This window comes from Otolemur garnettii, unplaced genomic scaffold (genome assembly GCF_000181295.1).
Source record: "Otolemur garnettii isolate 467f Iridium unplaced genomic scaffold, OtoGar3 scaffold00004, whole genome shotgun sequence".
Classification (NCBI taxonomy): domain Eukaryota; kingdom Metazoa; phylum Chordata; class Mammalia; order Primates; family Galagidae; genus Otolemur; species Otolemur garnettii.
The window spans coordinates 5,628,793-5,656,099 of record NW_003852399.1 but is presented as its reverse complement, the minus strand read 5'-3'; the positions used below and the strand labels follow the sequence as shown (position 1 = coordinate 5,656,099).

At 40.2% G+C, this 27,307-nt stretch overlaps 2 protein-coding genes across 2 annotated transcripts in view; one reads left to right on the top strand and one right to left on the bottom strand.

The window, feature by feature from the left end:
* SQLE (squalene epoxidase) overlaps positions 1-2,953 on the top strand; it is a 31,669-nt gene extending 28,716 nt beyond the window's left edge. Inside the window, exons 10-11 of the mRNA XM_012809414.2 lie at positions 1,036-1,123; positions 2,307-2,953. Of these exons, the coding sequence (XP_012664868.1) occupies positions 1,036-1,123; positions 2,307-2,499 (281 nt within the window). The 3' untranslated portion in view covers positions 2,500-2,953. The remainder of the gene's footprint in view (positions 1-1,035; positions 1,124-2,306) is intronic.
* Positions 2,954-4,780: 1,827 nt separating this feature from the next.
* WASHC5 (WASH complex subunit 5) overlaps positions 4,781-27,307 on the bottom strand; it is a 65,145-nt gene continuing 42,618 nt past the window's right edge. Inside the window, exons 18-29 of the mRNA XM_003782347.3 lie at positions 25,540-25,641; positions 24,637-24,816; positions 23,439-23,563; positions 21,431-21,593; positions 20,908-21,010; positions 20,740-20,819; positions 17,794-17,897; positions 16,892-17,021; positions 15,323-15,419; positions 11,356-11,509; positions 8,019-8,106; positions 4,781-5,174 (exon numbers count right to left, since the gene is read on the bottom strand). Coding sequence (XP_003782395.1) covers positions 5,118-5,174; positions 8,019-8,106; positions 11,356-11,509; positions 15,323-15,419; positions 16,892-17,021; positions 17,794-17,897; positions 20,740-20,819; positions 20,908-21,010; positions 21,431-21,593; positions 23,439-23,563; positions 24,637-24,816; positions 25,540-25,641 — 1,383 coding nt within the window. The 3' untranslated portion in view covers positions 4,781-5,117. The remainder of the gene's footprint in view (positions 5,175-8,018; positions 8,107-11,355; positions 11,510-15,322; positions 15,420-16,891; positions 17,022-17,793; positions 17,898-20,739; positions 20,820-20,907; positions 21,011-21,430; positions 21,594-23,438; positions 23,564-24,636; positions 24,817-25,539; positions 25,642-27,307) is intronic.

Below are 27,307 nucleotides of genomic sequence, written 5' to 3'. Positions count from 1 at the left end.
CCTCCCAAGTAGCTGGGACCACAGGCGCCCGCCACAACGCCTGGCTATTTTTTGGTTGCAGCCATCATTGTTGTTTGGCAGGCCCAGGCTGGATTCGAACCCGCTACCTTAGGTGTATGTGGCTGGCGCCTTAGCCACTTGAGCCACAGGTGCCAAGCCAGGAGGAAAGAACTTTATTGGAACAAAAGTTTACCTACTGCACCTTTAAAAAAAAAATTTATTGTGAAGAAAAATCTAGGCATACCAGAAAAGAACATTGATTTTAAACGGTTAAAATGGTTGTTGATTGATTATACTATGTTATGAAGGTTTAATGAATTACTTTGGAAAATATTAGAAACTGGGTGGCACTGGCCCCATATACTGAGTGTGGTGGGTTCAAACCCGGCCCCAGCCAAACTGCAACAAAAAAATAGCTGGGCATTGTGGCAGGCACCTATAGTCCCAGCTACTCAGGAGGCTGAGGCAAGGGAATCACCTAAGCCCAAGAGCTGGAGGTTGCTGTGAGCTGTGATGCCATAGCACTCTACCAAGGGTGACAAAGTGAGAATCTGTTTCTAAAAAAAGAAAAGTATTAAAAACTATATAGATAGAAAGTATTACTATTTATTACTATACACTGCTATTATTTTTACTTGATAATTTACTTCTTAGATGAATTGGGTATTGTACAGTTTGGGAATTTGGTCTTTAAAATTGTGTTTTTATAATAAAAACAGTATACAAAGTATTTTGCCTCATGTAATGAAATTAATAACAAAATCAAGGAAATAAAACAGCTCTAACTTCTGAGACCTAAATGCTTATAATTATTTACTAACAGAAAAAAGTTCACTCTTGTTTATATTATTATTCATAGTTATGAATGGATAATGGTTATGGAATTTAAAAAAAATCCAGGTTATTAAAATTCTACTTTAAAATTATTTGTAAGGCATGATATTTGTTATATTTTCATATTTTTCCTGACATATCATTAGCATGCTAACAGAAACGTGTAAATATTTTGAGAGTAATTTTTATATTTTATTTTAGATTCCCTGCATCAGCTCAGAAAAGCCTGTTTTCTTTATTTCAAACTTGGTGGAGAATGCGTTACTGGTCCTGTTGGGCTTCTTTCTGTGTAAGTTGTTTGGATGGCACAGAGGAAACATATTCCAGATTTTAAGACTGTTCAGTTTATCAATTACTACAAATCTTTTGACCTTATACATTTTGTCATTTCATTTATCCATTAGTATCCCAATCAGGTGGCCCAAAGTAATGAAAAAAGCCAACATTTTACACTATTTACTTCTAGGAAACAGCATTAATTAGAAGTAGAGGAGGCCGGGCAGCACCTTTGGCTCAAAGGAGTAGGGCGCTGGCTCCATATGTTGAAGGTGGCAGGTTCAAACCCAGCCCCGGCCAAAAAATGCAAAAAAGAAAAAAAAGTAGAGGCTATAACCCTTGATTAAAGTACAAACTTGGCTTTTGCCTGTGGGATTGTTCATATGATCTGATCTGTGGGAGCCATGAATAATTAAGAAATTTGAATTTAATAATGAAATTGATTGAAGCGCAAGGACTCAGACAACTTCAGTAATAGTTTTTACAGTGCATATCTATGTGGAACTATTCTTGGGAAGTCTGCAAAGCAAAATTTTGAGCCATTTCTCTTTATTCTACAGTCCCAATGTCAATACTGACGTATATTTTTTTAAAGACCGAGTTTCATTTTGTCAACAGTAGAGTGGGGTGGTGTCATACCTCACAGCAACCTCAAACTCCTACTCAAGTGAGTCTCTTGCCTCAGCTTCCCGAGTGGCTGGGACTACAGGCATTCACTACAATCCCTGGTTACTTTTAGAGACAGGGTCTTGCTCTTGCTCAGGCTGGTTTCGAACTCCTGATCTTGAGCAATCTAACCGTCTCAATCCCCATGGTGCTGGGATTGATTACAAGCATGAGACACCAAGTCCATGACATATATATTTTTAAAATCTAGGCTTTTAAGAAAGAGCCCAGGCCATGTAGGTAGTTCATCCTGGGACCTCAAGATGAATGAAAGAAACAGCTCAAAATATAAGACTTACGTAAACTGAAGAGAGGAGTTACTTAGCTTTTCTGAAAGGGTATCTTCTGTATAGTTCCTTATGGAATAAAAAAAAAGTATTTGCTCCTGCCTTCAAATTGAACATGTAGGCATTAGCTTGTAAAGACCTGTGAAATGTCGAATGTGTTGAACTTTATAGATGATAAGTACTGGAAATTTTAGAGTAAATTTTAATTTCTGGGTCTTACCAATATTTTTTTTTCTATTACAGATTGTCTCCTAACCCCGTAGTTTTAATTGGACACTTCTTTGCTGTTGCAATCTATGCCATATATTTTTGCTTTAAATCGGAACCTTGGATTACAAAACCTCGAGCCTTTCTTAGTAGTGGTGCTGTATTGTACAAAGCGTGTTCTGTAATATTTCCTCTGATTTACTCAGAAATGAAATGTATGGTTCATTAAGCTTAAAAGGGAATCATTTCCAAATGAATATTTGAAACTCACCATGTCCTGAGAGACTCAGAAGAGGATGTATATAGCATAATACTACACCACTTCTAAAGTAGCAGCTGTTGGTCCAACACTGGGATTAATTTGTTTTTGAAGTGTTTTGTATATAAACATGTAAATATATGCTTTGATTTGCAATTTAAAATGAAAGGAAAAATAAGCTATATAAAAGGAATGATTGTTACCTAAACTAGTGCTAATACTGAAGAACAGCTTTTCTTTTGAATTTCCTATTTGGAATGAGTCGTTAGGACATGCAAATAAATTGAAGAATGGGGTTTCGTGCTTTTTGGTTTCTTGTGCACTTCTTTACATATAGCTTCCTGATAATGGAAAAGAAAACCAAAGTGGGATGGAAGTGCAGAGGAAAACCTGTTCTATTAAATGTCTGACTTTGGGAAAGTTACCTTAGTGTCTCTGGACCTTATTTTCCTTATGTAGCTAATGAAGCAATTTGACAAGGTTCTTTAAAAAAAAAAAAATTATTTTATTTCATTTCAGTGCCATGGTTTGGATTTGAACCAAAAGGTTCTTTTCTGAGTTCTCCGAAAATGTCAGATGAACAATGAAGGGCTTTGTAAGTCCCAGCATCTAACATTAATAAACCAGGCTAGGATTATTTCAAGAAACTGTGGATAAACACATAATAAATGGCATAATGCCTTAAAATCAGTTAGAATTTACTGAGTTTACTACAGTAAATTTGAAGAGATTAGGGATATTCAAAGGGTTATCATGAAAGTCCAATAAATCCTTAAAACATCACCAGAGTAAATTTACCCTGAAAAAAAAAACAGTAAAATATAACCTGAAAAATTAAGTAACTACTTCAGATCATAATGATTAGGGCTAAAGTAACTTGTAAAGCTTATATAATAAACATTTCTTTGAATTTTTTAAGTTCTTTCTTTCAGTTGAGAAAATACTTCACCAGTCAAGTCAGTAGCAAAATGAGTTTCAGACATCACTTTATCCTGGTAAAGCAAAACATATAGTGGACTCATTTGCTTGGTTTTATAAGATTCCCTTCTAATAACTTACCCCAACCTCTATTTAATGTAGTTAAAAACTTAATTTCTTAGATTTGGCCTTTTTAGGAGCTGGCTTTCTTTTCACAGACAGCTAAGGATTTCACTTCACGTGGTTGTTGTTGTTAATAAGATGACACATGAAAAATGTTTTTTAGCTATGGATGTTCTCACATAGTAGCCTCAGGAGGTAAGACTTCAAGTTCCTCACATGCTAAACAGTTCACTCACTTCAAATTTTGTCCTGGGCCTCCATGCTATCTCCATGACCAGAATGTGATGTTTTCCTTACTCTCCACTGAGATTCTTTTTTTTTGCAATATTAGGCTGGGGCTGGGCTTGAACCCACCACCTCTGGCATATGGGGCTGGTGCCCTACTCCTTTGAGTCACAGGCACCGCCACCCTCCACTGAGATTCTTTTTAAAATCCTTTCTACTATGATAATTAAATAATCAAAGCCTGTAAAATCTTACTTTTTTCCTTTAGCATCTTAGAATTTGAGGCCTTCAGACAAAAGAAATGGTATCATAAAATGAGAAGACTGAAGGAACTAAGAAATGATTTAGCCCTAATAGGTTGGCTTGGAATAAAGTTTAACTCGTGGCAGAAGCAGGACTCAAACTTTGCCTCCTGTAATGACTGTCAGGCATTTCACTGGTTCTGGGCTTTGTTTTGCTTGTTCTTCTCTACTCTAGAGGACACAGCTAGGTTTAGGGCAGAAGCATCTTTCTTGCTGTTATCCAAGTTGTTGAGGTCCAAGTTGCCACAGCAGGATGAAAGCTTCCTTTTCAGGATAATTTTCATGTAAAAGTAATTTAGGATTTTGAGATAGTTAAAAGCATATGACTACATTGTTGCATAGAGGGAAGAGTGTGGATAATGACTGCTTGTAGAGACTGGGGGCAGGGCTGAGGGGGTGCTCAGGAAGGCTGATGCTGAGGTAGGCAGTCCTACAGAAGAGATGCCTGGAGCCCCTGAGGTACCTGAGATTAGAAGATGATGATGGACTTCAGATACCAAGAAACTTCATGGCACATGGCAGATAGATTGTGTGGCCACTATATCTGTATGCCATGTGTGCCGGTCAGCCTTGTCATGGGTGGACCATTGTGCCTGCCAGAGTCATCTCTGATCTTCTAAACAGGGTTTATTTACAGGGTGAATATATGGTTTTTGAATCACAAGCACAGGGACGACTTTGGGTACTAGCAGTACTATTTTACTGAAAATCTGGGGTTGAACAAATAGTTCTTTAGAACACAGAACTAAATGGATTTATACATACAGTTACATTCAACATTTATAAGAGGCAGTACAAAACTGTGTCTTGCTTCTACAGGATATAAACCGCATATAATGCCATGATTTACATAATAGCTAGTGCCGTAAGATACCATCTTACTCAGAATGTCTGATGTTTTCCACAGTAAAGGCAAAAAAATACAGTTATATGAGCAGTTAAGTTTCATCTCATTTCCAAATTCATTTTAGTGATAAGATTTCAGGACAATCCTTTCATTGAAGAAGTAGGAGAAACAAGTTATAGGACTGTTCTGAATTCATCAAAAATGAAATTAGGCACATGTGCTTCAGCAACCTGAAAAAGAATTATTCATAGTGTTAAATGAACAAATTCAGAGTTTTCCATATGAAAATTAAAGAAATGAAGATACTGTTTGGAGCAAGATGAACCACAGGGAAGAGGTGACTCATGGGTGGACCACTCCTCAAAATAGCCACTTGCTGTTTCTCATGTTGTCTGTACTAATGTCTCATTTCTACGTACTGCTAACATTTGAGAGGATGCTGTACAACCCCCTCTGCCTCCAGACGTAAGCTCCTTGACTTTGATTTGTGTGGAATGTTCAGGCCTCTGGGAAGTACTAGGAGATACACTCAGGTCACCTAACTTGCTTTACTAACTGATGACCAACTGAGAACAAGGTGCCTGGCAAGTCAGAAGAGGTGGGTGGAGGGGATAACAAGGAACTGAGGGAAGAGAGGGGAGGAGGAGGAAGACCTTCAAAGTCCTACATCCTTTAACTGTTCTTAAGTGAAGCTCTGAGGGGGCCAAATGGGCTGAGTAGGGTGGAATATAAAACTAGGTGATCTTCAAGTGCTGGAGATGAGTAATTTTTAGAATCAGAGTTTAAGTATTTTTTCTGATTATAAAGATGTCACCTGCTAATTAGAGGAAATTTAGCAACATAGAAGAATATAATAAATTATCTTCATCCCTTAGAGAAAACAAAACCTGATAACTCTTGTATTGAATTCTTATAGTTTACACACACACGTACTCTAAGTTGGGATCATATGAAATCTAATGTCCTTTACCCCCACTAAATCTTACATTATGCAACAGTAATTTTACTGTTTGGATTTTTGTCCCTTAAATCCAATGGTGGTCATCCTTATTACTTTTCCTGAGAATTGCCTGTTATATCCTTTGCCCATTTTTTTTTCCCTACTGCATGGGTCATCTTTTTCTTACTGAACTTGAAGATTTGAAGAACACACTGTACATCAAGGAAACTAGTCCTTTGTTAATATTTGCTGATTTGTCTTTTTTTTAAATTAAAAGATGTTTGACAAAATTATTTATGTACATGCAGCATTTATAAGAGATCAACTCTAAATCTTTTCGTTTCCTCTGTATAGGAAGTTCTAAGAGCTGATAACATTATTTGTCTAAAATTTCCAATTTATTTGTTTCATATTTCATGCTAAGCCTGTAATTAATTTTAAAATAGAAGATGTAAAGGGAATGACTTGCTGCTTTTCAATCACATAATGAACTAGCTTATCTATTGACTAATATTTCTTTTATCTTTTAATTTGAGATGTTGCTTCTTCTTATATACAACTGTATGCATAGGATTTATTTCTAGGCTACATATTTTGAGTCCATTGATCCTTCTATTGAATTGCATACCAGTATCACACTATGTTGCTTTTTGTAGTTTTACACTATTTTAATGATAATATGTTTTTAGTATCTTTTTTTTTTTGGCCAGGGCTGGGTTTGAACCTGCCACCTCTGGCATATGGGGATGGCACCCTCCTCCTTTGAGCCACAGGTGCCGCCCAATATCTTTTTTTTTTTTTTTAAAAAGAAGCCCATATCTTGTTTAAGTCCCATGAAATGTTTAAAAATATGTTTTTTGGAGTTAAAAAGTTACTTGAATTGTAATTCCAGGAAACCTATATGCTAGAAAGAACTGTTACCACTATAATATTCAAGTACGCTCATTCAGAAACACGGACTTTCAAATTTTACATTTCAAAATTGTGTATTTATAGATTGTTCTTTCATATTTCTTGGAGAGATTCTTCCCAGCTATATTATTTACTTATTACTGTGAATAAGTCCTTTTTCATGTTACATTTTTGCATTATTAGTCTATTTTGTCTGTTTATTCTGTAGGCAGTTTGTTTTCTCATGATTCTACTGGTTATTTAAGAAAGAATTATTTGTCAAATAATAACAGAGTTTATTTTTTCTTTTCTTTCTTTCTTTTTTTTGGGGGGGGGGGTGGGGACAGAGACTCACTCTATTCCCCAGGCTAGAGTACCATAGCATTAGCCTAGTTCACAGAAATCTCAAACTCCTGGGCTCAAGAGATTGTCCTGCCTTAGCCTCTGGAGTAGCTGGAGGACAGGTACCTGCCAACATGGCCAGCTATTCTATTTTTAGTAGAGATGCAGTCTAGCTCTTGCTTGGGCTGGTCCTGAACTCCTCTGACCTCAAGCAATCCTCCTGCTTGTGCTTCCAGGGTGCTAAGATTACAAGCATGATTAAAGACACCTGGCCACCTTTGGCTTTTGTTTATAAAAGCGTATCTTTAATTCCTAACCTAATTATTTAAAATCAGAATTAATTCCCAACATCTTTTGGAAGTCCTAAATTTTAGCATCAAGCTCTCCATGTTGAGTTAAAACTTAAAGTGGAATTGCTAGTAAGAAAGGAAAAGGGAAGAATTTCTTAGAAGGTAAAAGGTAGCATGTCATTTTGGGGAACTGATTGTAGATAATTTTAGTTGTGGTATGAACTTGATCAAACTTGCTGTGGGAACCAGGTCAATGGGCAGAGAAAGAATGAGGGACACATGATTATTTCTTTACCCTGGACACATAAGGAACTGTCTCCTGGCCTGCCCATTTTACTTAACTCCTCCTGAGCCAGATGAGTTGCCATTAGGAGGGCACGGTGGAGGGAGAGAGAAAGCAGAGGGATATTGTGTTAACCTCTGCCCTCTTGTGCAATACTCCACATGGTGGAGAAGAACATTCCAGAGACGTGGGGCAGAGCAGGGGCAAGCAGCTCAGAGGCATCCACTGTGAACAACCTACCAGGTCACTCTCTGTGAGTCCAGGGCCACTATTATCACTGTCTTTACAAACAGCTCATTGACACTGTTCTTTGCTATCTATCACTTACCCTCCTGGGTAGCTTTGTGTACCGAACATAGTCCTCCAGGAACAAAAGGGCACCCACAACATCTGCAGGCATTTCAGGGATCTTCTGGCTGTAACAGAGAACAGTCTGGATCAATTAACTGTTTTGGACATAAAGGCCCTCGGTCAAAATACAGAAAGACTAAATATGTGACAGCTTACCAAATGCACTGAAAGAAGTGCAAATCACAGAATGGCCTCTTCATTCCTATCGTGTCACCACCCTGCTCACATACTTTCAGGAACCTACCCCACACGATAAAATCTAAACTTCTCTGTGGAGTCCAGGGGCCTTCCCCATGTGCTCCCTGCTCTGTGTCCGACTCCTCTCCCTGTTCCCTGTTGGCATTTCATGGTTAATGCCTGGCCAGTTCCATGTTTCCCACCGCTCCAGTCTTTGCAGCTACACTTGCTGTGCACACAAATAAACTCCTAGACAGTTTTCAAGTCCCAACTTGGGCACATGCTCCTCTGTGAAGTTCTCCCTCATTCTGCTGGGCAGATGCCTTTTTTCCCGTGCTCATTAGACTCAGTATCATTCTCAGAGCCTCTTAATTTTCAGTTGTGTGCCGGCTTCCCTTCTAACGTATAAATTTGAGGGCCTGGACCATGTCTTCATCTTTGTATCTCTAGTATCTGGTATTGTGCCTGAGTATTATATATTTGGAGGTGTCAAACACATATAAATTGTTAGATGTCTAACAGTTTTTCTATGTGGGATCATTCATACAACAACTGTATCACTAGGCTGGGTGCAGTGGCTCATGCTTGTAATTCTAGCACTCTGGGAGGCTGAGGAGGGTGAATTGCCTGAGCTCAAAGGTTCTAGACCAGCCTGAGCAAGAGCAAGACCCTATCTCTAAAAAAATAGCTGGGCATTGTGGAGGGCACCTGTAGTTCCAGCTACTTAGGAGGCTAAGACAAAAGAATTGCCTTGAGCCCATAAGTTTGAGGTTGCTGTGATGCCATAGCACTCCACTGAGGATAACACACGAGACTCTTATCTAAAAAACAAAACAAAACTGTGTCACCAAACACGGTCTTGGAGCTGGGAATACAGCAAAGTAAAGTATGAAGGTCTCCTTAGAGAACTCACATTCCTTGTTTATATCAAAAGGAGTTTTTATGTGTTAAAACTATTTCCAATTCATGCGCCAACTGGCATTTTCTAATTAACAAAGAATTTTAAGGTATTATTGATCTGTTTTTCTGAAGAATTACTGCTTCTAAGAAGGTTTAAGAGTGATTATATGAGAGGACGCTGGCACTGCTCTCAAACTTGCCAAGTGTGACCAGGGTGGTATTTGCCTGGGGGAAGGGAAAGGAAGGCATCCCCATGCAGCTCAAGTTCCTATGTTAGTTTGATTGAATAAGTAGCAATGAGCTACAGCTGGACTCCTGTGTCCTCATGGTCATACTCAGGGTTGCTGATGACATGCTGGACCAGAGTCACCCTTAAGACTTTACAGTCAGGCTCAGCGCCTATAGCTCAACCGGCTAAGGCGCCAGCCACGTACACCTAAGGTGGCGGGTTCGAATCCCCAGCCCGGACCCGCCAAACAACAATGACGGCTGCAACCAAAAAATAGCCAGGCGTTGTGGCGGGCGCCTGTGGTCCCAGCTACTTGGGAGGCGGAGGCAGGAGACTCGCTTGAGCCCAGGAGTTGGAGGTTGCTGTGAGCTGTAATGCCACGGCACTCTACCCAGGGGGACAGCTTGAGGCTCTGTCTCAAAAAAAAAAAAAAAAGACTTTACAGTCAGTCATCAGTGAAGAAGTAAGGCAAGAAAGATCTGCCCATGCTTGACAGCCAGGGAGCTCTAGTTGGGACAGCCAGGTGTGTGGAGGTTACTTTCCAATCACCCTCATGCATGTGAACTGCAATCCTTTGCCTCCTCTCCATGGTCCTGGGCCAGATGTGCTGGTTTTGGCTGTCCATTGCTTTCCTTTACTGACTTCCATTTTCTGATTATTACAATTTCATTTCTGAGACTTACCTATCCTTCAGAGCTCTTTTATTTTTCAGTCGTTAAAACATTTGCCTTTTATAAGTTGTCATATAATTTTTTTAAAAAAGTAAAAAAAAACAAAACCAAAAAACAGCCCTGCTTTTTGAAGCAAGTTTGACCACCTGTCCTAGAAAAACATCCAGTGTCTGTTGTTCAACTCATTAACTAAGAGAGGGAGGAATTGGCCTGATTGCAGCTCATAGAGAAACACAATGTTGGGATTTAAAAGAAATGCCAAGCCAGTAGGAGCCACTCGTATGCAAGGGATGTCCAGAATGAAGGAGCATTATAACCCCTCTGCTCCAAAGGGAGCACTGTGTTTGCAATCTTGGTCCAAGTTTGGGAAGCCAGAGTTGAAGATGGCCAACAGCAGACTGGAACACCCAGAAGAGGACACCTCCTATGGTAAGCAGCCTCCAAACTACATGTAGCACACGAGGAACAGGTGGAAGGGGCTATCTAAAGCATAAGAAGACCTACAGCAACAGCTGACATAAACAATTGGAAGTGACGCCATGAAGGAAGGAGACTGTATTTACTATTGTTTGCCAAGTTACACTGGCAAAAAATGACCAAGTGGTCATTTTCCAAATTTTGAAAGTGCATGTATAACGTGACAGAGAAATTTATTTAGTAAGGCCTGACCCTTTAGGGAGTAGAGAGGGAGGCTCAGGACCCAGCATTCTATGCAGATGACTTTTTTTCCTCTATGCCAGAAAAACTACATTTGGGGGGTGGAGGGGAAGAACTGACGGGAATTAAAGGTTCACAAGTTTTGTATCAAATCGTTTCTGTGTGATTTGTTTCAGTACACTCAGATCTTACCCGGGTTTTGATACTAACACCTTGATTTGTTCCAGAACACTCAGATCTTACCCGGGTTTTGATACTAACACCTTGATTTGTTCCAGTACACTCAGATCTTAACCAGGTTTGGATACTAACACGTTCTCTGACTCCCACTGGTTTGTGGGAGCCATCTCTTGGCAGTGCCCCAGCAGAACACAGGGCTCACTGAGCCCTGAGAGCTGGATCCCAGATGCAGAGGAACAAGACTGCACTTTGCTCCTTATGTGGTTACATATCATGGTCATGATTCATTCTTGGAAAATTACTGCGAGTATAACTAAAGGAGGTGCCCCGGCAGGGTAGCTAAGGGCACCAAGCAAGGAGATATGCCCTCACTTGCTTTACAGAGAAGGGTAAGCTACCATTTCCCACCTCAATTCAGACAGTTAAAGGAATATGGCATGCAAGGTGTAAGACACGTCTGTGACATTCAGTTCCACTTATTCCTGGTTGGTCTTTTGTACCTTGTACACTGCTCCACTGTGGAACGGATAAACTGGCCAATCAGCGCTAGGAACTGCTCGGTGTACCGGGAGTGAAACTGCTTCAGCAGAGTGAGTAGTCCCAGGACAAGTGGTGGCCAATCCACAGGGTCAGCAGGTTTTCGACAGACCATTCCTGTGAGGGAACAAATCATAATAGCATAAGGTAAAGTACTTACCTTTGGCAGGATTCACTAAATACATATTAAGTCTGTGAATGACAAGATTTTGGGGGGCCCACATTCTTACTGACAGATGATGACAAGTCTGGACTCTATTTTGAATTAGCCAGGGGATTGCTGGAATATTCTAGTAGGAGTCAAAATGACACACTAGTTACTAATTTTTCTAATTACGATTACTGTTTCTTTTGGATTATTCAATCAATGTGGATGATTGCAGCAAATTTTAAAGATACAGATAAATGTAGTTGAGAAAAAAAAATCACCTATACCTGCAGATGTCTGTTAATGGCAGCATGACATAATACATACCCTGAACACACTCTCTTAAGTGAAAACAATTAAAATGCTGGATAAAACATTTTTTAAGTAGCTTTATACACAATGTTGAGCATTATACACAAAAAGAGTCTGCAGAGTTGAGTCAAGACAGTGGAAGAAGGAAATTTATGTAGTCAGTGAGTGCCAAAGGCAACTTTTTCCACTAAAGATTTCTGTCAATGGCTAGGCGCCCGCTACATACACCAAGGCTGGTGGGTTTGAACCCAGCCCGGGCCTGCTAAGACAACAATGACAACTATAACAGACAAACAAACAAACAAAAGCACTAGGCGTTGTGGTGGGCACCTGTAGTCCCTGCTACTTGGTAGGCTGAGGCAAGAGAATTGCTTAAGCCCAAGAGTTTGAGGTTGCTGTGAGCTGTGATGCCACAGTACTCTACTGAGGGTGATATAGTGAGAATCTATCTCAAAAAAAGAAAAAAAAAAGATTCTACCAAAATCTGGAGAACTTCACCTACTTGGATGGCTGCATGAGAAAGAGGAGACAGAGCTTAGGGTATTCCAGATGCAGAGGTACAATGTTGAAAAAGAACAGTGTTGAGAGACTTAAGCTGCCTGATTTCAAAGCTCTCTCTAGTTAGAACAATCAAGATAGTGTTGGTATAAAGATAGACAAGTAGATCAACAGAATAGTCCTCACCATATGTGATCAATTGAATATCCACAAATATACCAAACTAACGGAGATAGAGACATCTTTTCAACAAATGGCACTGAAACCAGATAGTCTTACAGTGGAAAAATAAACCTTGACCCTTACTTCACACCACACACAAAAAACAATTTGAGATGGGCCACAGATTTCAAAGTGAAAACTACAAAGCTTCTAGAAAAGGACCAAGGAGAAGATTTTTCTAACATTAGTGTTGGCAAAAATTTCTTAGGACACAGGACTAACTATGAAGGAAAAAAATGGGTAAGTTGGACAATCAACACTAAAAACTTCTGCTCATTTAATTCACCAGGAAGGAAATGAATAGATAAGCTACGGTTTGTGGTAATATATTCACAATAGGTGAATTTAACAAAGGACTTGTATCCATAGTATGTAAATAACTATAATTTTAACAAAAGCAAACAACCGAATTTACAGAGTGGACAAAAGACTTGAACAGACACTTCATAGGACCATAAATACAGGAGAAAATGCTCAATACCAGTAATCATCAGGGAAAGGCAAACAAACAGTACAAGGAGATCCCTACATACCCGTCAGAATGGCTAAAATTAACAACACTGACATCACCAAATTTTGGTGAGGATGTAAAATGTACACACATTCATTGTTATTGATGGTGATTAATTCTGACCATCACTTTGGAGAAAGGCCTGGCAGTTCCTTACCAAGACAGACCCTCAGATCCCATATTTGGGTTCTTGGAAATACTGGGAAATCTCTTCCTTAAACCAAAGATACCTAAACAAGTTACCCTGAATTACCCATCCTAGACCTTGGCAATTCTGACTTACTCAATGTGTACCATGTAAGACACTTATAATACTCAGATCATGGAGAAATAATCTAATCCTAATAGCACTCAGAATGGAGAATCATCCTTGTCAGGTGGAGAGCAAAAGTGACATTAACAACAAAAATTCCTCTACAAATAGAGCACCACAGAGCTTCCTTCATAAAGGACAGACTAAGCCAGGCATGCATTTCTTAACTCAGCATTGAGAACAATGTTCAGGAGGTTAAATAAACATTTTTAGGATACGAAAACACGTTAATGTTTCTTCCTCAGTCCTTTAATTTGGTTGTATTAACACATCAGTCTCATTTAAGAAAAGAATTGCAATCGGGTATAGATACTAGTACATTTCTAGGATACTTAAAGATTAGGTTTTATTTAAAGATCTGGGGATTCCATGGAATAGCTCTTCACTTTCCCAAAACAGTTGTATAATCCAGGTGCCTGACCCGAAACATAAGTACAATGAAAGAACTATTACCTTGGAACAAGAGTAGTGGACAAACAGTCATTCTTTGATGAAAATAAGATTCTTTATGTACTGACAATTCATCATAAAGAATCATAGGGACAACAGAGAAAGAACAGGAATCTCTGAAGTTTGAGATGAATCTTTCCGTTAATTGTAGGATGGTACTTTTTTTTTTTTTTTTTTTTGAGACAGAGCCTCAAGCTGTCCCCCTGGGTAGAGGGCCGTGGCATTACAGCTCACAGCAACCTCCAACTCCTGGGCTCAAGCGAGTCTCCTGCCTCCGCCTCCCAAGTAGCTGGGACCACAGGCGTCCGCCACAACGCCTGGCCATTTTTTGGTTGCAGCCATCATTGTTGTTTGGCGGGTCCGGGCTGGGGATTTGAACCCGCCACCTTAGGTGTACGTGGCTGGCGCCTTAGCCGGTTGAGCTATAGGCGCCGAGCCGGATGGTACTTTAAGTTGCTTTTGACCAACATATTTAGCACTTTTTGAGCACTCACTTTGTCAGAGGGACTATAAGTTGGCCATAGTCACACAGGAGGTCAGTGCTGAAGCCAGAATACAAACAGGCATTGGTCCCTTTCCTATTCCAAGTACTGATCAGTGATCCCTGCTCTGCTTTCTGTGGCAGTAAGGGGTACTGCCATGGGAGCAGTGTCTAGAACCTGAATCTTTTGAATGAGACAACTGAACATTAAAGAAATTATATATTTCTATCCTAAAAAAGCTGATGAAATAGGAATGGAAATACTTTAAGGAAGAAATAAGTTTTGGAATCTCTGGATAAGAAAAAATAATAGTTGTAGATATGGTCTTCTAACACTTTTAAGGTAAATTCAACTCTATAGTGGATTTTTAAAAAATTCTACTTAATTGGATACAAAGTTTGGAGATGGAAGAAGTAGGAAGTACCTGGGAATCTATTAGGAAATTATGAAAATGTTCAAAATAAACTGATCAGTGACAAAAAAAGATTCGAGTTATACTGCAGGATAGAATACATTAAAAACTTTGGTATCTACTGTTTGTACCGAACATAACATTCTGACATATAATCATACATAAAAAGCATTAGATATTCAAGTCTTGGTCTTAACTATTTTGTTATTTTCATATCACAGTTCCAGATACATAAGAGGCACATGAGACTTGTTGAAAGAACAGAATATTAACCAGAAGAAGGTTCTTTACACCATAATTAGTTGATTAAACATTAAAGGAGAGAAGCAAAGGTCCCACACATTCTACAAGTTGGATAATTAACCCTCAGAAAGGTGGACCATACTTGGTTGATTTTAAATCTACTGAGTACATTTCATGAAGGGGCATCATATTTCAGGGGCACAAAAACACAGATTTCATCAACATGCATGTCACTGAGAAAAGATCTCGTATTTGACACAGCATTCTGAATGAAGAGCTGTTTAGATATTAGTCTATTGTTATTGTGGCTTATTGCAAAAAATGAATGTCATACAGTACCTAAATTTTTGTTGTACTGAAGTTTTGGCAACTGGGCAATCAAGAAGAGAAAGTTGACAATTGGGAAATAGGGTAAGCGCTTTGTAGTTATGTATATCTGAAAAGAGAAAGTTAAGAGTCGTTATTATTTCTTCACATTGCACAATACCACGGAACACATTTTCAAGTGATAAGCTTCAGTTTTATTTCAATTTGCTCTTCAGACTACCTTGAACTCAGATGGTTTCACTACTTTGCTGTCTTCAGAGTTTTATTTAACACCCCTGACCCGACCCTGCCCAAACATGAATACCTATATCACAATTCACCCTTCTGGAAAGAGAACAATTTTGCTTAGAGATTAGCAATGACTTTCCCCAATTTCTGTAATGTCTTTAATAAAGGGAGAGTAGAAAAGCGTGATGAGAAAGGATGGGAGGGGAGGGTGAAATAAAGAGCAGTCAAAGCAGAACTGGAGGGAAAGATGGAGGAAGGAGGAGACAAGGATGAAGGTGAGAGAGAGATGGGGAAAGGGGAGAGAGAGGAAAGACCCCGTGGTGGTGTGTGGTAGCACTGAAGTAGAAAGCAAAGTTCTTTGTCATTTGCTGTCTCTGGACAATGCCACAGAGCAGTGTCTCTCCCAGTGAACATGGCAGAAGTACAGTCAGGGTGTACATGGCCAGCTCCAGCCTCTATGCTGTCCAAATTCATAGGAAAGAGAGCACAAGGCAGCTCAGGAGCACAGGGCCAGTTGGACTGCCTTGCTCTGCCACTTACAAGTATGGAGTCTTGGGGAAACTGTTAACCTCTCCAAGCCTCAGGTTCCTTAGCTAATGATGGTATATGTCACAGAGCTATTAGAGATTAAGTGAGATGATTCATGATGGGGGTTAAAGACAGTGCTTGGCATGTGGTAAATACTCAAAAGATGTTAGCTGCTGGCCCAGTCCATACTCTTTTATTCAAAGATATCCAAGGGATAATACAGATTTCAGAAGTTCCAATTTTACAATTTAAGAAAGACAATAGGGGCCAGGGGTAATGGCCTATAATCAAAGCCGTGAGTATTTCTGCATCCAAACATATGATCACTGACACTGAAGGAGGGTAAGTAACCAGCATAAGTAGCCTAAGTCAGTTTAGGACAGGTTTTGCCCACAAAGGAGATCTGGCATCAACTTATTGAAGTATTTCCGTTCTCAGAAGTTTTTGGCGTTCAGAGCTGCAGAGAAGAATCTGGAGCCCCTGGTTATCACTGTGGTTACTGTCAGTCACGAGGGGAAGCATCTCATTAGAGCAAGACAGAGCAATGCTGCCATTTAGCTGCAGTTCAAACACCAATCCCCAAACTAATCTCTCCTGCTGACACAGACTCTTCACTTCACATGAGCTTTCACCAACATGAGCACCTGATTCTTAGGGAAGGTGTGATAATCGCTCAGTAGGGCTGGGAACTTGAGGGAATGGAGGGTCTGGGGTCTGAATCCAAAGTTGTCCTGGTATTTTTACACACTCATCTGTCACCTGAGCCAAATCACCTTTTGCACCACACTTCCTTCCTCCACACCATTATAAGTTTTAATCACTCACCTTATTGAGTGGGTTGTGAATGCCAGCTGCCTCCAGATAGGCTGTGATCTCATATAAAAGTGTGTTATCTTCTTTGGGGTAAGGAAGTGAAGGGTCCTGGTAATGGGCTTCAATATCTGCTAGGAGAGCCCTAAATGAAGGGGAAAAGACTGTGGTAAACATTAGTGATTAACTGAATTTATACAACAGTTATTACAGGCCAATAACATAATCTTTCTGGGCCTCAGTTTTCACATGTGATCCTTTTAATTTTCAGTTTCCATGCCTGTGGTTGGTTATAAGTGGAAAATTCCACCTAAAATTACCTTATCTTTTGGAGTCAATATAAATCAAATTCATTCATGATTCAGTTTTATGATTTGCCTGAACTGTTTTCAATAGCTACTTTCTCAGAAGCACTGACTTGGTGACTGAGAAGCATGGATTTTTTATCTTTACGCAGACGACGTAAAATGAGAGCAGGCTGCTGGTGAGTGGAGGACCCAAGTCCCTTCCAGCACATGTACCAATAACCACGCCTGGTCACGAGCACACATTCCACTGCCCCCTGATGATGAGTGATCATCCTGTAGAAAGCTAGGTATGGATTTAGGTAAGAATTGCTTTCCAAATCTGTGCAGCTCCATGTCTGGTATGATGATGTGATTGATACATGTTGGCTGAATAAATGAATCTATCTGAGAGTCAGAGACAGAGTGGAAGACACACACACACAGAGTCAGTCACAAGTAAGGGACAATACTGGGGAAAGAGGCTTCTGAAGACAGATTTGATTATCCATGTGAAGGAAGCCTATAAATTCAGAGACCTCTTACCCAAAAAGAACTTAAAGGAAGAAACTGGGGAGCCTGCATGGTGAATAGTCCAAGCCCAAGATGGTTGTTTCCAACCCCTGCACTTACTTATTGAGGTTCTCCAGAGCAGCTGCCAGATGTTTAGAGTCAAACCGACAAGAATAATTTAATTCATTAGCAATCTGCTGTCGCAGAATCTGCATCTGCCCAACCTGTGAACAGCAAGAGAAGAGTAGACAGTACAGACACATACACGCACTTCAGAGTGATAGGAAGGAGGCAGACCCAGAGATGGTAATTTGTCACTGGAAGGATCACCACACTCCACAGAAAATCCTGAATGGCTCCACGCTCAGATGAGCACCATACCTGATGGAACAATTAGGGATCTGTCAAAGAACGTCTGAACAGACTCCTGGACTCCTGTGTGCCAACCTCAAAATACCAAAAGACCAAGCGTTACAAAACAATCCATTCATGTTCTGTTCATTTGTCAATGGTATCTTTTTGTGAAGTGTTTTTGGAATAACAAAGTTTAGACCTTGCCTCCTTATTGATATTAACCTGAACTTTCCCAGGTCCTAAGGATGCCACTACGTCATGCCAGTACTCTCAAATTTGGTGAATATAAGTCTGTCCATGTCACCACTACTACAGATCATGTAGTTATCTGGATTACAAAACAATCCGCGTAAATGTTCCAAGACGGCCTCTCTAAAAATGATAATCCCTTACTACGGGGGGTTCCCAACTTTTTTATGTACCTTGAGTCCCTTTGAGAATCTGGCAAAGCCCAGGACACCATCTCAGAATAGTGCTTTTAAATGTATAAAATAAAACAGACACAGAGGGTAACAGTGGAAACCAATGCAATGAAATATAACTATTAAAGTACTAAAAGAACAGATTCACGATACAGTTATGCTGACATGATGGATCAACTATGGTCATTCACAGTGGTGATGAGCATAAATAGTATTTGGAGACACCCAGAATGGCTGTTAGGTGATAGGAAGTGATTACCTGCTGTCTATAAATAAGAGATCTTTTAATTTATAGAAAAGTATTATTGAAAACTTAGAATAGGGCAAGGCCAAGGAAATAGTTCCCAGACCATTCAGAAATATCCCCCAAACCCTGTATCTGGCCTTGTGATTCCTTGCTTAATTCCCTATGTCTAGGATACTCTATGTCAAGGATTCTCTTCAAAATATAAATCTAGAAATGGAAACAAAGAAAGCCAGCCCACTATAACTTGTTCTCCCTTATTGTGTATGGGATCTTTGTGGCTGACATTTTCTATGTGGGGGCTCCCTTACGGCGAGCTTTAAAAACTCCTGAGCAGTTGAAGAGCCTGGGATGGATGATGAACTTAGTCGACCTATTCATTTGCTCATTTATAGATATGTGGCTTATCATTCTTTCTCCAAAATTTTTCTACAGTTGCACTGTCCACTAGCAACATGGGCCTAGTTAAACTTGAATTAGAATGAAATAAAATTAAAAATTCAGTTCCTCAGGACCACAGCCCACATCTCATGTGCTCAAGAGCTACATGTGGCCAGTAGCTGCTGTCACAAACATTTTTTATCATTGTGCCCCACTATTAACACTGGTCTGGTGACTGCAAGTTCCTTAATTCAAGACAAAAAAGAGAAATTTGTCCTTGGGGGCTTTGTTTAAAGATCACTGACTCACACAGTCAGTGGCTACTACAGAGTCCCCAGCAATCACAGACTGCCTATAGTCCCTCTTGGCCTCTTACAGAGTTGAGACTCAGGCCTGTCCAATCTCAGGTGACTTTTTAATCCTCCTACAAGATTTTCCAGCAATGAGGAACTCGGCCTAGAAAGTGTTCAACACCTGACAGTCATGTGGCCAGGGGAGCGTCAGGCCTGTGACACAAGAGCACACCAAGCAGAGCCCAGGGCTGCCATATTACTTATTCTGTTTGTTTAGTGATCCAAAGGAAAGGAAAAAAAAAAAAACCCTCCCTTTACCCCCTCCCCCCACCAAAAAACCCCATTTATCAAAATTATGGGCAATGTATGGTGAATGTGGCTGAAATACCAATGAGTACTGTCTCAATGAAGAACTTAAATAATTCAGAACAAGAGACTGGAATCTTCCCAAATTCTCTTAGCATTCTCGATTTTTCCTATGGCAGGTGATATTTTTAATTATGAACCACAGTTTTGCACCAGGAAATATATTGTTTCCTACTGGATTGTGAATAGGTTTTCTGAGGAGACAGGTAGCATTCTGTTTAACTCTGTCTCTCGGAGCAACTAACAATGCCTCGCACAGAATGGGTGGTCAAGAGGGGTTATCGAGTCTCTCGGATTATCGAGTGAGGAGAGAAGGGCACACAGAAGACGCAGAGGCCCCTGGGAACTTCTGCCACGGGGTGAGGGCAGGGAAATAGGTGACCAGATTCTAAAATAAGTTAGGCTTTGATCCAGTAAATTAAATCTTCATTCCTCGTTCTTATTTGTTTCCAAAGACAAAATGTTTTATTCATAATGTAGGGATAATTTATACCCTCAAAGAATGTGGCTTCCTAACGTCTATGCAGATACAAGAGTGGAGAGGGACACCCTGTTCTAATGGCCACTTAGAGCAGGTTCGGTCTGTAAAAATGACTTTGTTAGGGAAGGAGGACTTAAGACTGCAGGAGAAAAGATTCCATTTCCATGTGGGAAAGCACATCTGGGCATAAGGCATTTCAAAAAGAACCAGTTTTCTTGAGAAAAAGGAAAATAATATGCTCATACCAAGCCCAGTCAAGAACAGCTTCTCTGTGAGGGTGCTCCTGCCCCCCGCCTGGGCAGCAGAGGCCCTTTCTCTAAAACCAAACAAAGAAACCGCAAACCAAAATGAAAAAAGAACAGGTCCAGGAGGAAGATAAAAAAACAAGTGAACTTAAAAACAACAATAAAGTATAATATTCTCATTTAACTGACAATGAGGTGCTTTCTTTAGGTAATAAAGTTATAAGAAAATGAAAATTTTAGAAATATAGTGTTGATCATTGCCCACTCTCCCACAACATACCTTCATTATAGCGTCGAGATAAGCAGTCCAAATCTTCTGTGTTTTGGCAATGGCAGAAAAGTAAATTTTATTCGAATTTGCTGGAAAGTTAAACATAATTTTCTCTTTTAGTACATTCGAAAAGCCTACAGTGTTACCTCCACCTCAAGCTAATTTCAAGATACTTACCTACAATACTTTTTAGGGGGCTGACAGCATTCATGAGGGTTTTTAAAGTCTCCTGAACAGTTTTGTCTCTCAGGATAATTTTCTGAAACATACTGAGGAAATTCTAAAAACAAGAAGGCGTGATCAGAGGACCAAACTTAATGAATATCATGAATAAGTATGCCAGTAATGGAAAATGCTAGGTGGAACCAAGCCTCTGAACAGGACGACTGAGGAAAGCAGCTTCAGGTTCCCACTGGAAACATCCTCCAGGGGAGAGTTACTGGCTCGAAGATTAAAGAGTCTCACCTTCCTAAGGTGAGACTCACAAAAAACAGTCTAACCAGAAAGATACCAGGCTGACCAAAGAACTTCCAGTTTATTCTCAGTTGTTATCTACCTAACAGAAATCATATGTAGCTGAAGTCACTATAAAAAAGAGTACAAGAAAAGCTAAATGAACTTAATTCAAATACCCATCAAGATGTATTCTCATTTCTCCCCCCACACAGCAGAAAACAGGCATGAAAGTCAAAAGGCTCACCTGTAACTCTTTTACAATCATAAAGCAGAGAAGCCTGTCTAACCCATTCAGACCAAAAGTCCCCAAGGTGGTCTGGATTTCTGAGAAAAGGCGGCTGCTGGTCACCTCCTGGTGAGTTTTCATGTCATACCAAGTGTTCAGTTGGTCTATGTGACATGTCATTCTAAAATGAAAACAAAGCAAAAGCCCCACAGCAGCTCAGAATTCATCCTCAGGAGATGTGGGGCCACCAGGTTTGGGGGCAGCACATATGAAGTACAACAGTCACACAATTTGTGTTTTCCAACTTCCATCTCGGGTCCCACTCCGTGGACCAGTAAGGCCACTCTCAGTTAGGGCACCTTTCCCTGCCCCAAGCTGTGTCACGGTAGGAGCCATTCACTTCCACTGAGCTGTGGGGCTGATCTGGAGTCATGCTGAGAAGCCACCGGGTGGTTCAGCCCTGAGGCTGGAAGACTAGAGCCCGGATGTATCTCTGTGGAGACTTTCTCTAAATTTCCAGAGGCAGGGGACAACTGTGTCATTGCCATTTGGAAACAAAGGAACTTAGCAGCCTCACTCTCCATCTAACATTTGAGACTATGACGACAAACTAATTTGCTCTTTCTTCCTAGTTCCTTAAACTTGTAGATGCCATTTTCTGGTTATCTCCAGATGATTCCATTTTGACTCAGGAGCAAGACAATAACAATGGTAATGACCAAAACCAACAACACTGGCTGAGGTGGGGGCTCATGCCTATCATCCTAGCACTCTGGGAACTAGGAGGACTGTTTTCTAAAAGGGCTTCAGTGACTGGACCCAGGGGTACCAAGAGAGGAGCTGCTACAAAACCTTTTGGATCATGTACTTTTTTCTACCCACCAGTCCTGAACAAAATTCCTTATTTCTGTTGATAATTCTAGAAGAAGTTTATATATGGTTTGTCAACTTTCATGTTTTTGAGAGACAAAATAAGCCTGGATTAGAAGGTAGTACAAAGGATCCCGGTCAAAAGAACATTTAATTCACACAACTTGAACTCCAAGCATAGCTAGAGAGAGAAAGAAGAGGATTGCTTTTTCCTGGGCAATTCCACCAGCTATTCTACTCAGTGACCCAGGCCCAGGGGAAAACAAGAGCCAGCGGACACGAGCCCACACTTTCCTCAGTTGGTGTTAATACCACCTGCTTTGTCTGAGGCTCAGCTGAAGAAAAAGAAGGGGCTCAGGTGGACTGACTGAGAGGCAGCACGCTGCTCTCTGCTCGGTGCTTACCTAAAATAGTCTCGAGAGTCTTTATTATGAGACTTTCACCCAGATCCTGCTGCGTGCAGAGCCCATGTGACCCACATGTAGATGGGACATGCTGTATACAATGCCTGCCCCTGAACAGTGCAGTGCTTAGGAGCTGGGCCCAGAGTCAGAGAGCCTCGTGTGTATTTTAGGTCCTCCATTCATTAACTGCGTGTGTGATCCTGAGCAGGTGACTAAGTAGCTTTTCTGTGTCTCAGTTACTTCATCACCTTTCTTTATTTTATTTTACTTTTACTAAATCATAGTTGTGTACAATAATGCATTAATGGGGTACAATGTGCTGGTTTTATATACAATTTGAAATACAACAAACTGATTAATATGGCCTTCACTGCACTTTCTTAATTATCGTGTTAAGACGTTTATAATCTACATTTAGTAGGTAGGACATGTACCCTTGTAAATTCATCATATTTCCCCTGAGAATAACAGCAATGCCTGCCTTGTAAGGCTGCTGTGATGAGTGAATGAATGGATGTGTGTGAGGTGCTGTCCAGAGCGCAAGGTGAGTGCTCCATAAGTGGCAGCTGTGACTGTTACAGTGCTTGAATGTTGGGCTAAGAAATAAGGAGAAAGGAGGTCATCTGAAAGGCTGGATTTGAGTTGGCAAGTGCAAGCCCTAGTGACGGGACTAGGGGGATGTGCTGCAGTGCCACAGGTACAGGGAGACTGTCCGTAGTGTGCAGGGCTCAGGAGAATGCAGATACACCTACTTCGGGTCTGTGATGCGCAAGATTTCTCTGCAGAGTCGACCAATAAATGTCACGGATTCATCCACAGGGGTAAACTTTGGTATTGGGATATGGGTAGATTGGTACATACTTTGCCAGTCTTGAATCTAGAAAATAAAACCATATTTTAGTGCCTCTTTGACAAGGTAACCTGGTTATCCTTTCCTCCCATAATTTTACGAAGGTATTATTGCATGAAGAGTGATAATAAATGTTCATTGATTTTGAAGAATGAATATCTAAAACTACATTAAAAGCTTCCCAGAAATTCCACATGTAACATTTATGAAAAAAGAAATGTTTGTGGAAAAGTGAAGTGATGAAGAAGTGAGAAGAGCCCCGGGAACTTCTGGCTGTTTGTCTTATGAGTTGACATGCACCAGTGTAATATAACAATCCAAACCACCACAAGGTTGGAAAACACTTAATCTTTTGAACATGTCACCCACCCCGCGTCAGTTCCCTACATGGAAACTTGCAGAGTGTCTCCTTATTATCTCCTGACTAAAATCAAACTTCTCAGCATTGCCCTGATAATTCTGATGCTCTTTTTTTACCCATGGGGAAAATGGGCAAAAGAGTTTAGTACTCCTTTTTCTAAAGATGGTATACAAATGGCCAATATGCACGGGAAAAGAGGCTCAACATCGTTAGTGATTAGGAAATCAAAGTAAAGCAACAATGAGATATCATTTCACCAGCACAGGGGGTTCTAATTAAACAAAAGGAAAGGGTTAAGTGTTGGTTAGGACACAGAGAAACTGGAGCTCTTACACTGCTGATAGGGATGTAAAATGGTGCTGTCACTGAGGAAAACAGTTTGGGAGTTCCTCAGTAGGGTGAACACAGAACAACTACGTGTCTCAGCAATTCCACTCCGAAGTGTATAATCTGATCAAACCTCACTGGAAAAGTCCTAAGTTTTTTAAACTCCCGACCACTTGGGTTACAACAATTACAACAAGCGGCTGGAGCCACTGAGCAAAGGCTGCCAGAAAGGACAGTCAAGTGCCATGTCATCTCTTCTGCAGTCTTCATGGTTCCTGAAGGTATGCGGATGGTACTGATTTTAGTAACTACTTAAATAAACTTTCTTGGGGGCATTTCTGAGGCTTGGAGTATATACTTTAAATGTGAGAAACAAAAAATACAGTCAAGGATTTTAAAATGTATTAGATACCTTTGTTCTTAAGAAGTTATTACATTCTTGTTCCACATTGTAGTTTATGATACGAGACACCTCTTCTTGCCAAATCTTCAGACCGTAAATGTTGACGTAGTCCTGTATATATTCAAAAGAACGATGGAATCCATCCATAGTCGCTCCCAGCTCTTTCAGCTTAGGCATCAATTCACTTGGCTGTGCAAAAGGGAAAATGTTAATCTATTATATTGGAGGAGACTGTCAACCACCACATTAGACTCTAGGCCTATTTTTTGTGTGTCCAGAGGAAAATTACCTTATTTCCTAACAGATTAAGCAAAATAAATAATTATAGCCTTTACTTTTCCTGTCTGCTTTAAGGTTAAAAAAATTCTTTCTTTTCTTTTCTTTTGAGACAGAGTCTCACTATGTTGCCTTCGGTGGTGCTGTGGCATCACAGCTCACAGCAACCTCGAATTCTTAGGCTTAAGTTATTCTCTTGCCTTAGCCTCCCAGTAGCTGGGACTATAGGCACCTGCAACAACACTTGGCTATTTTTTTAGTTGCAGTTGACATTGTTGTTTAGCATGTAACCACCAGCCTCGGTGCATATGGTTGGCGCCATAACCACTGTGCTATGGGCACCAAGCCAAGGTTAACAAATTCTTTTAACTGTAGTAAGTAACTATGAGTCGTAAATATCAGTTCAGTTCTTAAACTGGGGGATTGACAATTATAGGAAAGAAATACTGGTTTTAAAAAGGATTTTCTCATCATAGAAATGGATCATAGATAAAAAGCATATTAGTTGCTCGTATTGAAAATCACAGATGAGATATACACTAGCTAAGAGGAAAGGTCTAGTCCATGACTGGTTAAAAACTCTAGTCTATGCTGCGAGGTGAGTAGAAAAAAAGGTGCATTTAGAGTGCCGGGTACCTTGGCTCGAGGGTTGAATATCAGCCCCCTATGAAGGGCGAAAGCAACACGCTTAACAAGCTCCTTCCGGATTCCATCTTCCAGCAACTGCTTTGGATCCACCTAAGCACAAGAAAAGATTATTAACTGGCAGTTAGGAAAGATTCAGTCCTGAAGAAATCCAGAGGAAAGGTGATGGCCAGGATCCATCGCAGAGCATTTTCCTACCTCATGTCTAAATGGTTATACATTTTTCCTTTCTTGCTGCTATGTGATCTTGTACATAGTTTGGACAGAACTGTTAAACCAATCATCTTTCGAAGACTCTGTTTATCCCAGAAAAATTCATGATGACACTTTTACAACATGGTATGTCAAAGATGGTGAAAATGTTAAGTTTTAAAGGGCCTCGTATTCTAATTATTTCATTAAAAGTAAAAAGATCCTGTTCTTATCACCAGGAGGCGGTGTGGGATGAAGGGCCTAGTTCAGATGATGTTATCTCAGGGTATCTTCATCCATAGGAACAAACTCAAGTTTGGGGTTGGACCACTTTCTAAATTGAAAAATTCTCTTTCCCTTCAGCACTCCTAGAATGCTGTTTCTAATTTGGGAGATAAAATAGAAAATCGAATCTACTATCTAATACTATTAGCTTATTTTGCTAATTTTTTCCCCTGTAATGTAAAAAGATTCTATTCCCTATAAAACAGTCTGCTATCAGATCCACAAAAAATCAAGTGGTTTTAACATCCTCCCTTAAATTCCCTGAGACTCATTCTTTTTTTTTTTTTATATTTAATGGTCTTGTTATTTATTTATTTTTGCAGTTTGGCTGGGGGTGGTGTTGAACCTGCCACCCTCAGTATGTGGGGCCGGCACCCTACCCACTGAGCCACAGGCGCCACCCCGAGACTCATTCTTTTTAATTTGTAAAGAATCATTATTTTAAAAAGTCATAAAGACAATTGATGAGTTCTCTCTGGCTTTATATTTAAACGTCAAATAAGACAATTTTGCAATGGGAGTTGCAGAGAAATATTTTGAACTACATCAAGACTATGCAATCAGCAAAATGGACACAGTGTAGAAAGTCAAGGTGAAATGCACCAGGCTTGTTAACAAATAAGTTGTAAGAAAAAGAAAAAGGAATGGATAAGAAATCTGTAGATTAAAAAAGGACTTAAAAGACCCAACTGAAAAAAAAATCTTTAGTGTCTAGAGATTTACCCTTAGATAAGGAAACTATGGAGCACCTGAGACTGGTCAGGACACATGATGGGGATTCCAGAGTGGGGCTGGCTCAATCCTATTTTTTTCTTTTTTCATTTTGAGACAGTGTCACCTTGTCGCCCTTGGTGGAGTGCCATGGCGTCACAGCTCATAGCAACCTCAGACTCTTGGGCTTAAGTGATTCTCTTGCCTCAGTCTCCCAAGTAGCTGGGACTACAGGTGCCCATCACGATGCCCGGCTATTTTGTTGTTGTTGTTATTGTTGTTTAGCAGGCCCAGGCCAGGTTTGAATCCACCAGCCCCAGTGCATGTAGCTGGAGCCCTAACCACTGATCTACAGGCACCAAGCCATTCCTATTTCTTGACTTATGGACTGGTTAGAATGAGTGGTATTTACAGTAACCCAATAAACTACATCATTATTTCTGCCGTTTTCAGTATCTATGATTTTACATAAAAGGCTAAATTATAAAAATATAGGCTTGGTGCCCGTAGCTCAGTGGTTAGGGTGCTGGCCACATATACTAAGGGTGGCAAGATCAAGCCCGGCCCAGGC